This window comes from Aquarana catesbeiana, linkage group LG01 (assembly GCF_042186555.1).
Source record: "Aquarana catesbeiana isolate 2022-GZ linkage group LG01, ASM4218655v1, whole genome shotgun sequence".
In the NCBI taxonomy this organism is placed as follows: Eukaryota; Metazoa; Chordata; class Amphibia; order Anura; family Ranidae; genus Aquarana; species Aquarana catesbeiana.
Window position 1 is genome coordinate 617,447,843 of NC_133324.1, and position 11,242 is coordinate 617,459,084.

The following is an 11,242-nucleotide window of genomic DNA, read 5'->3' on the forward strand; positions in this document are numbered from 1 at the left end:
CTGAATCTCTGCAACCCTGGTGTAGTCACCATAATGTGGGGAGACCTACTAAAACCCTTTCCACAGCCACACTGGGGTGCAGGCAACTGTCAGCTACCTGGGGATTTGTTTTGATTAAATAGAAATGGGGGGAGATTATATTTTCTCTACTTTCTGTGGATTCCCTTGTATGATGTGCTATGGTATGGCTGCCGTTAACACACACACACACACACACACACATATATATGTGTGTGTGTGTGCATTTAGTAAATGTATGTTCTCTAGTGTGATATATATACGGTGTATATATATATATATATATATATATATATATATATATACATATATACACACACACACACACATATTTATTATACATATTGTATTGTCTGTGTATGGGTGTTTATGCATACAGTGATTTCTGTATACTTTATAGTAAAAGTTTGTACTCTAATGTGATAGTTTGATATACAATATGTATATGTGTGTGAGTATACAGTATGTTTGTGTATTGTATGTGTGCATGTAGATAGAGATAGATAGATAGATAGATAGATAGATAGATAGATAGATAGATAGATAGATAGATAGACAGACACATCTATTATACATAGGTGTGTGTATGGGTGTTTATGGTGTTTATGAATAAGGGGAGTTCTGTAGACTTTATAGGTATTATTTGTACTCTAAATGTGACATACTGTGTACATATGTGTGTGTGTGTGTGTACAGTAGTGGTTATATCAGCCTTTCTCAACCTTTTCAACACAGAGGAACCCTTAAAATAGTTCTCCAGTCTCAGGGAACCCCTGCTAAAAAATAGAAATCTACAACTCATGATACATTAGTGTGATGGTCAGTGGGAAGAATAGTCCTTACACTTGTGGTCATTGAGAAGAATTACCTCCTTACAGATGGATAAAAAGATCAGTGGTGTCAGCGGAAACTTATCTGAGAGGCAGAAATTGCCCAATGCTGAAGGAACCCCTAGCAACCTCTGGAGGAACCCTGGTTGAGAATCACTGAGTTATATATAGTATATATAGTTATATATAGTATATGTGTGTGTATGTATATTTGTGTATAATATATATGTGTGTATGTGTATATGAGTGTGTGTGTGTATATATATATATATATATATATATATATATATATATATATATATATATATATATATATATATATATATTATTTGTGTGTAGGTTTTATAGGAAATGCAGCTTGTAGAATGGGCTTGTAAAGAAGACACTAGTGAGTCACCCTAGTTGGGTGAGTTGGGTCCCCTTTAGGACCTGTCCATAGTGTAGTTCATGAATACAGTGACAGGAGCCCCCTGACGTTGCGGCCATCGCCTCCATCCCCTGCCTGCTGTCAGAAGAAATAAGCCGGCCATCCTGTGCAGCGATCGGAGCGGCTGACATGACAGAAGAGGGGGTCTTGGATGTCCTCCTGCAGATCATTTACCAAACAAGAGACATCAATGATCACACTCCACCAAGAGGCGCGCCTAATATGCAAATGACAGCCGGCTCAGCTCTCCATGGGACTGCTCCTACAGCCAATCAGGACGCGAGGTGGGATCTATGACACGTCACTTGGCCCCCATCTCCTCCATTGGCCCCGTGCTATAGGTGAAAGCAGACACTCCCCTGCTGGGTGATTGACAGCTGAAAGTTTGTGCCTCCGTCCCATCGCCTTAAGGAGCTAGGAGATGAAGAAAACATCGTATTACCTTTGAGAGCTCCATCTGTGCTGTCAGAAAGAAGGTAGAGAGGTGGGAGGAGAAGGAGGGAGAGAAGTGCCTTCACACTGCTTTCCTGTGAGATCACACAGCCCAAAGTACTGCTTGCTTTACTGTGATCACATCTGAGGAGCAGGGAGGGGATGAAGAGGTGATCAATGTGTCTTCTGGAACTTGGAGCCCCATCTTCCTGTACTTTACCTCTATGTGGACCCTGAGATAAGGACAATCCAGGACCGATCTATCCAATCTTGGCACAAGAAGTGTAGAGCTGGACTGATCCTGACTCCTAAACCTTCCAAGATACAAAGAGAGACTCTTGGTTACTTTCCTGTGCTGATGAACTAGAAGGACCAGCGTTGCTTAGACTTACCTGCTCACCCTTCTTCTTCCATTTGTTCTCCAGCGTTGTGTGAAGCTTCTCTGCTCGGTGATGTTAGCTCTAGGGCAGATGGATGGCACCAGGCAGAGCGCTTTCCTCCTCAGCAGCCCTCCCTTGGCAGCTCTACATAGCATGGCAGAGATGAAGACTCCTCTGTACCCAGCTTATGCTCTGCAAGGACAGCCCTGTTCCTCCTCTGCTTCCTCCTCATCCCCGTCCTCTTCTTTATCCTCCTCACCTTCTCCTCCACTGGGATCGCCAACTCAGGGCTCCCTCAAGCATTCATCCTCCTCACCAGGAGGCCTGTCCTCTCTGGGCACCCCACCACCCCATGTTTCAGTAGCTACCCCCCATGGGATCCAGGACATCCTGAGCCGCCCAATCATGCACTGTCTGCCCTCTCTAACAGGGGCAGCCCTAACCCCCAGCACTTCTGTTTCCCAAGCTACTGTGGCCTCTACCTCCTCTCCTGCTGGCCTCCTGGCAGGGCTACCCCGCTTTAGCAGCCTAAGCCCTCCTCCACCTCCCCATCCTGGACTCTACTTCAGCCCTAGTGCAGCAGTCGCTGTGGCCCGTTATCCCAAACCTCTGTCTGAACTGCAAGGCAGGACCCCAATCTTCTGGCCGGGGGTGATGCAAAGCCCACCATGGAGAGATGCCAGGCTGGCATGTGGACCCCGTAAGTGTTTTATCTTTTGGATGTTGGGTCAGGGTCTGATGGGCACAAACTGTCACTGATGGGACCCATTTTAGGACCAGGCCTGGAAAAGGGGCACCATAGAATTTATGGAAAAATTGAATCGTTATAAAGTATCTATATATGTTTAACAGATTTATAAATTGCAAGTTTACATTTAAATAAAAAAAAAAAAATGGGAAATTGCAATTCTACATATATATTAAATATATTTAGAAATTGAAATTCTACATATATACGAAACACGTTTGGAAATTGTAATTCTACATTTATGGTAAATACATTTAGAAATTGTTATTCTACATATATGAAACAGGTTTAGAAATTGAATTCTACTTTTTTTTTATGAAACTAGTTTAGAAATTGTAATTCTACATATATATTAAATGCATTTATAAATTGTAATTCTACATTTATATAAAATACATTTATAAATTGTAATTCTACAGATTTATGAAACAGGTTTAGAAATTGTAATTCTACATATATATTAAATACATTTAGAAATTGTAATTCTACATATATATTAAATACATTTAGAAATTGTAATTCTACATATATATTGAACAGGTTTGGAAATTGCAATTCTACATTTATTTATATTAAACAGGTTTAGAAATTGTAATTCTACATATATATATATATATATATATATATATATATATATATATATATATATATATATATATATATATATATATATAATAGATTTATAGATTTAGAAATTGCAATTCTCCATAAATATTGAACATGTTTAGAAATTGAAATTCTACATTTACATTAAACAGAAAACCTTAAATATATATATATATATATATATATATATATATATATATATATATATATATATATATATATATATATATATATATATATATATATATATATATATATATATATATATATATAAAGCAGCAAGACATTGTACTTCTACATTATATTAATATATTAATAGAAACATATACTACATATATATTACATAGATTTAGAAATTGTAATTCTACATTTATATTAAATACATTTAGAGATTACAGCTCTACTTTTGCATGGACACAAAGCATCCAGCAGCTAAAATGCTGACCCCTTATTGACATTTACTGTGTACTGTAGAATCAAGATCATTTGATGGAGAATTATTATACAAAATTGTTTTTTTAGTCTCTACGTGAAAAAGAAAAATATTCAAGAAATATTCCAGTAATTATTATGGCAGAATGGAGTTGTACTAATTGGAAAGCAAATACTTGACAACTAATTAGTTAAAAAAGGAATACATATTTATAAATATATTTTATAAAAAAGCTTTGAAATAAACAGGTATTTTCTGGGAGGAAACAGAAAATTATACCTAGTGGGATTGCAAACGGATAGAATTTGGAAAGAAACCAAAAAGAGTTGTACAATTGTGCCGTGTGTCATTTCCAAACTTGCATACACAAATGATTACAAAAACTTTTTACAGAGACAACAAGCAGCCATATCATACAAATCTATTATAATAAACAAGTGTTATCTTTCTTACTAGATGTGGAGTTATTTATGTATCAAAAGGGTTCACTTTGCGGTGTCATCTGTGCATATATCTATACCAAAAAGTCAGAAGTTCCATTTTATTAATACTTTTTTTGTTTTACTATAGAAGCCCGAGAATAATAATACTAATAATAATAACAACTATAATAATAATAATAATATAATAATAATTATTATCGTTCATGTTATTTTTATGATTTTTATCTCAGGGCAGGATATGTTGTAATTATCACAAAATATAGATTATGATAGAGTGGTGTTAACTTATTTATTATTGGTTCCTGATTACTTATCTCTTCCTTCCTCGCAATACACACGATTGAAGAGTACAGATGAGGGCACATGCCATAAAATAACATGCCCTATGTATACTCTTTTCAGATCAAGGTTCGGTGCTGCTGGATAAGGATGGGAAAAGAAAACACACGAGGCCCACATTTTCCGGCCAGCAGATTTTCGCCCTGGAAAAGACATTTGAGCAGACGAAATACTTAGCTGGACCAGAGAGGGCCAGGCTGGCATATTCCCTGGGCATGACAGAGAGCCAGGTCAAGGTGAGCGCTCAATCAAACTCTTTATAAAGACTTTCTTTTATTATTGCAGAGTGCATATACAGCTTTGTTATATTGAATCATATCTACAAAAGTACACAAAGAACACATAATAATGGGTTCAGCAGTGTCGCAGGGGACTTACTCTCACGTCAAATTACTATTATTATTTACATTATTATTTTATTATTACAGAGTATTTATACAGGTTTGTTATATTGGTTCATTTGTTGGTCCCTTCTTTATTTTCAGTAATTCCTTTCTGCAAAAATACACACTGAACACAAAACAATGGTTTCAGCACTGACCCAGGGGACTTCAAATTGTTATTATTATTGTCCAAATTATTTTATTATTATTTTAATATTACAGTGTACATATACAGCTTTGTTATATTGAATCATATGTTGGATTTTTTTTTATTTTCAGTTATTCCTATCTACAAAAATGAACAATGTAATGGTTTCAGCAGTGACCCAAGGGACTTACTCTCATTGCTAATTATTATTATTTCAATTATGTATAATTATAATTAGTAATACAGAGTACATATACAGCTTTGTTATATTGGTTCATATGCGGGACTTTTCATTTCCAGTTATTCCTTGTTGCAAAAATCACACAACGAATACAATTTTCTAAAGTGTTGCATAGGACATCCTTGATGATTGTCATACTTCTTGATATTGCTACTACTGCTGCTAAAGCTTATAATAAAATGTTACATATAAATATTGAAGAAAAACAAACAACGATCAGTGTTGTTTTTTTTGTTTTTTGTTTTTTTTTTTACTGATCAACCAACGTGTGTGTGTTGGTTAAAAGAGAATAGAACACGTGTAATCCTAAATAATAATAATAGTAATAATAATTAAAGAAATTCTTCCAATCCGATACATGTTTGAAGGTTTGAAAGAAGAGTCCCCTGGGCCAGTGCTGAAATTATTATTTTTTTATAATAAAGGTTTCTGAAATGGGAGATGATTAGGATATAAGAAATCTGTAAAAAAAAAAGGAAAAAAGAAAAAGAGAGTCTGGTGTAGCACCCCCAGGAGGTCCCATCACCCCGGAGACTTCGCTGAAGCTCCAAGCTTGTTGCAGCTATTGTAGGAAGCAGGGAAAAAGTTGAAGAAGAAAAAGAGAAGTTTTCATTATACGAGGGCCACAATTGCAGCTGGATCACCTGTTGCCATTGTAAAGACTTGTCTTGTGCCGTGTCAGTGTGTTATCTGGAGGCACTCATTTGTCATGGTAAATGTCTGATAGTGAATACACTACAACCTATTCAGTGATCCCAGGCAGGGTTCTATTCTCCCCCCTCAATTCCCAGGCTCCCAACAGCTAGCTGTACACACACCTGCTACAGAATAGACGGCCGGGACACCACCACATTGGACTGGAAACTCTTCTTCTCTGCAATAAATACATTCCTATTATTTGCTCTCCACAGCATGATGGTGAATGTGGGCTTTAAATCGTATTAAAAAACTTTTAAGTGGTAATTATTTTTCAAAGGGGTCTTTTACTTTTATGAACAATTATAAACCATATCCTAAATGTAGCTATCAACTTAACACAGCTAAAAGCTGTATCCTTTACCTATATGCATCTATCTGCATCTATATAAGAAAATAAAAGTTGTGTTTATGCCTGTAACTAAAGGCTAACTCTAAACATTAAACAATATATAAGTGCTACAGTGATTTTATATACAGGCATACTCCACTTTTAAGTACACAATGAGCTTCTAACCCAAGCTTGTTCAATTAAGCTTTGGTAATAAAACCTGGAAGCCAATTGGTTTCTATGAAGAAGGGAGCCTGATTTTGCACGTTCCTGCTTTAGTAAATAAACCCCATTGTGTACTTAAAAGTGGGGTATGTCTATATATATATATATATATATATATATATATATATATATATATATATATATATATAAAATGTATACACACACACAGACATGCATTTTTGTGTGAGGGTGGAAAATTATTAGAATATAATTGTGTTCACATGTTTTGAGTGGGGTTGGGGTGAAAAAGGGCTTCTGCCTTCTCTAGTAAGGGGTTGGAGGGTAATTTACTACAGTCATTTTTTTTTTTTTTTTTTTTTTTGAATCTGTGTAAATTGCTAACGTTCCCTGCAGTTAAGGAAAAGTTCTATTCTCTATAAATTGCCAAAAGGGTCGCTAAAAGGTCGCTAGCATGGTGAACTAACTATAAAAATACAGTATATATCGTCATCTTTACAGAACATAAATTGCAAGGGTCTGTTTCCTGACATTTAGATATCTAGATATAATAACATATGCAAAGGTAAAATTAACTTAATGGATTTATAAAAAAAAAAAAAAAAAAAAATCGTTATAACAACCTACAGAATTGGATGTTAGGGTAGGGAAAGGGAAGTGCTGCATGACTTTTGGCATTCTTGGTGTATAGGAGAGGCCTTTTCTAATTGGTTGGGGTGTCATGCAAACTTGAACGGGCGTCCTCACTGTAGTTTCTGCAGAGGGCGTCACTTCTCATTATTCCCCATAGAATGGATCTGAACCAGCCGACTAGGATTGGTTGTTAGTTTATATTAATATATAATAATTGTTAATATATTAGTATTTCTACTGAAAATGAAATCTTACACATTGAGGTTAATTTACTGAGCTGAAAATCTTCAATCAATAACTTGAACACCCAATCACGTGCATATAAATAAAAAGGAATTTCCTTTACACATGATTGGACAATTAAAGTCAGTGTTCAATTTATTGAGTGAAGATTCTCAACTACTATAATAAATAAGCCTCAGCTACTACAGAAACTGCAGATCCTCAAAACATTATACTTCATTATTATTTTTATTAAAAAGTCTTGAAGATTTTTTTTTTTTATGTGAAACATTTTAAATCTGCATATAAAAATACATTTGTCTGGCTAAAACGCCGATAAGGTTCACATATATTTAAAAATAAGTCATGGGTCATATTTATTAAACTGGAGAAAAGAGAACTTGTTTACAACAAGCATTCAGGTGCCTTATGTTTTATCTTGGTTGACCGTTGAGGATTAATTAAAGATGGAACATTAATGATAACGCTTGATTGGTCACTAGTAACAATATACACATGTTCCAGAGTTATCCTAAAACTTCTATCTGTTTAGTACATTAGGTTCTGTAACACAAGAATAAAGTTCTTCACCTCTTTTTCAAATCTCATTACCCTCATCTGAAAATAAACTATACATTTTTTTTTCTTTGTTTTTATTTATTTATTTAAATAAGGACACTCATATGCTAGCTTCGTGAATTGAGCCTATTTTGTGCTCCCGGAAACTCATGATCGCACCATGCACACTGCTTTTGCTTAAAGTGCATCTAAGCCCAAAACCAAACATGTAATATAAATGCAGCTCATTAGTCCTTGGTGTGATGGTTGTGTTATTTTTGTATATTTTTTTGTTTATTTTCAAGCTTCCATTGCTTTACTTTCTACATAATAAATGCCCCCTCCTCTCTCCTGGTGGCTACATCACCCCTCCACTGTATCCATGGAGAGAGCCATGGATGTTACCCTAGGCTGCTCTGACTATAAACAGGTCACTGGCTTTTCATTCTTGTTATGGTGTGGCAGGGCATTTGGTAGTTTACAGAAGATATCAAGAAAGGAAAATGGTCTTCAGTGTAGCTCTCAGAAAGTAATAGAACACTGCATTTCTGGCAAGATCAACAAGTATTTCTGTATTTGCTGAAAATGCTCTTAGCCTGAAAAAAAACTCCATTAATGCAGCCACCACCATTAAGCTGTAATATATTGCATTTTTTTGTATTGGGTTTAGTTGTTTTTAATAAATTGCTGCCTTTTGGTGCTTTATAATACCCATACTGTTTGATGCCCCTTGCAGGTATGGTTCCAGAACAGAAGGACCAAGTGGCGCAAGAAACACGCAGCAGAGATGGCCACAGCCAAGAAGAAGCAGGACACCGAGACCGAGAGGCTGAAAGGAGCTTCAGATAATGAGGAAGAGGATGACGACTACAACAAGCCCCTGGATCCTAACTCAGACGATGAGAAGATCACTCAGCTCCTGAAGAAACACAAGTCAAACAGCTCATTGCTCCATCAACAGTCAGAGAATGACAGCTCATCTTAGAGGGCTTCAGAGCCCACCAGTTTGGGGACAATAGACATGAAATGGATGCGACAGTCTCAGTATCTTCTCTGACCACCTTGTCCTTCCATGATCAGCACTGCACCTGTAGCCAGGGCGAAATAAGGCTTTTTTATTTTGTGAGATGTATATATATTTTTCTAAACTCTAAGCGATGAAGGAACAGACTTCTGTAGCATTACGCTATCACACACCTACAAGCAAGCTACATAACAGCTGATGGCTGTTTTTTTTCCCTTTTGCCCAGCTGATCACCTCTGGAGGGAACAAACAGTCCCTGAATCTATGTCCAGACTGCTCAGGAATTGGCAGTCCTAGCAAAGGATTCACTAAATCAACTCGTTTGAAGGCTCTTGTAAATAAATAGTGAGTCACTCTGACCAGAGGTTACTCCACTGTGAATGTTCTAATGTAAAGTAACTGTCTTTTGTGTTAAAAAATGCAAAGAGGGATAAAGGTAGGGGGGGTCATGTGATCCCCTCTTCCACATCTGTTACTTTCCACCCACCCTGACCCTTTAGTGTCCAGCAAGTTAAAATTTGCTCATTGCATAGCATCTCTACACCCCCCCCACCCTCTCCCTCCATCAATCAGTTACTTTTTATTTGGTTACACAGTCCTTGGTATTTATTACTAATAAAGTATATATTTGAGCATAGAGTGGTATTCAACGATTCCACTGACTCTGATGCAATCGATCAATGCTACTACTTGCAGGGGGTTCAACCCAGACTAGAACCTATATTGCAATACAAAACTTTTTTTTTGTATTTTTTTTTTTTTGTATGATAAATTTACTATAGGATATGTAAATTGCATTCTTTTTAAGCTATAGCTACACTGATATATTGGCATCTTAAAGGCTATTAATTTATATAAAAACGTCCAGTTTTGAGAAGCGTGAAAAAGAACTTTTGCAAAACTCATAAATATAATGCACTTTTTGTTAATGAAAAAAAAAAATGTTCGAGGTGACTAAAATGGTAAAGCCAGCCACCTAAAATAAGGAACTCTAATAATATGGTCTCGTAAGAGATCTAATGAATCTGTTTAAAGGACAGTATTTCTTTTTACATTTTGTTTGATTTTTTTTTTTATTTCAGCACTTTGTTTTCTTTTGTCTGTATATGTTTATTATCTTCAGTAAAACACTTGTTCTCTTGATTTCAATTTAGATTTGTATGGATGATGACACTTACGTTTCTTGTCATTGTGTTTTTATAACACACACACATACACGTGGAATACAAACAATAAATATAAATGACACACTTCACCAAACGTGCCATGAAATATATCTAAAGCAAAGTTATTAAATACATTTTTTTTTCTCTTAGGACCAATAAATAACAGTGTTTGGCCTACAGCCTACATAGAAGTAACAAACACATCTATCTATCTATCTATCTATCTATCTATCTATCTATCTATCTATCTATCTATCTATCTTTTATTCTATTTATTTATCTACCTATCTATATACATGGAATCATAATATATCATACATTTTCTACATACCTATTTGGACATACGGCTGGTACAGAATTGATTTTTACATAGGGTGTAAACTATATAATGTGATTATTTGTGATTTGTGTCTTATTTTAATGTATCTGCTGGGGTTTTGGCAACATTACACTATGTAAATATACCCTTTACCTCACCTTAGTACCAAACAAGGTAATGATAACTATATTGAAAAGCAGAAAAATACACTATACCCAATTAGGCTCCATGCGCACTGGGTTTAAAAAAACGTCGGTTCTCTTGGGAGTAAAAAACGCTCATATGGAGCATTTTTGTACAACAATCCATTTGATAAAATGCACAGAAAATAATGTCGCATGATTTTAAAAAAATCCTAATTTACCAAGGCATGCAAACAGAATTGTCCCAGAATTTAATTAACAATCCATTTATTTACACTGAATTTGATACTTTTTTTTTCCTTTTACTTGCTGCCTTTGGTAAAACACTTCCATTAGTGCGGAACGTATGTGTTATACATTGGAATGGATACTATGCAGGAAAAGATAACATCCAGCCGAGTGGGGACTGGTCACTTGTGTCCAATCAAGATATTTGTGAAATCTAGCGCAGTGGATTGACTGCAGAAAAACGCATAATGTGTGTGAACAACAAGTCTTCCATCACCAGTATGCATTCCAACTGTATATACGACTTAAAT

The 11,242-nt window shown here is 35.6% G+C and overlaps 1 protein-coding gene across 1 annotated transcript; it reads left to right on the plus strand.

The window, feature by feature from the left end:
* Positions 1 to 1,672: 1,672 nt before the first annotated feature.
* On the plus strand, positions 1,673 to 10,305 carry NKX6-1 (NK6 homeobox 1). The gene is made up of 3 exons (XM_073600235.1): positions 1,673 to 2,787; positions 4,720 to 4,892; positions 8,788 to 10,305. Exons 1-3 carry the CDS (start codon positions 2,160 to 2,162, stop codon positions 9,034 to 9,036), a joined length of 1,050 nt encoding a protein of 349 aa, XP_073456336.1. The 5' UTR covers positions 1,673 to 2,159; the 3' UTR covers positions 9,037 to 10,305.
* Positions 10,306 to 11,242: the final 937 nt, after the last annotated feature.

Excerpts from the sequence above, each read along its gene's own strand:
- NKX6-1 (XM_073600235.1), top strand. The coding sequence starts at position 2,160 with ATGTTAGCTCTAGGGCAGATGGATGGCACCAGGCAGAGCGCTTTCCTC. Across the intron at positions 2,788-4,719 it reads CAGGCTGGCATGTGGACCCC|ATCAAGGTTCGGTGCTGCTG; the intron begins GTAAGTGTTTTA and ends TACTCTTTTCAG. Across the intron at positions 4,893-8,787 it reads TGACAGAGAGCCAGGTCAAG|GTATGGTTCCAGAACAGAAG; the intron begins GTGAGCGCTCAA and ends TGCCCCTTGCAG.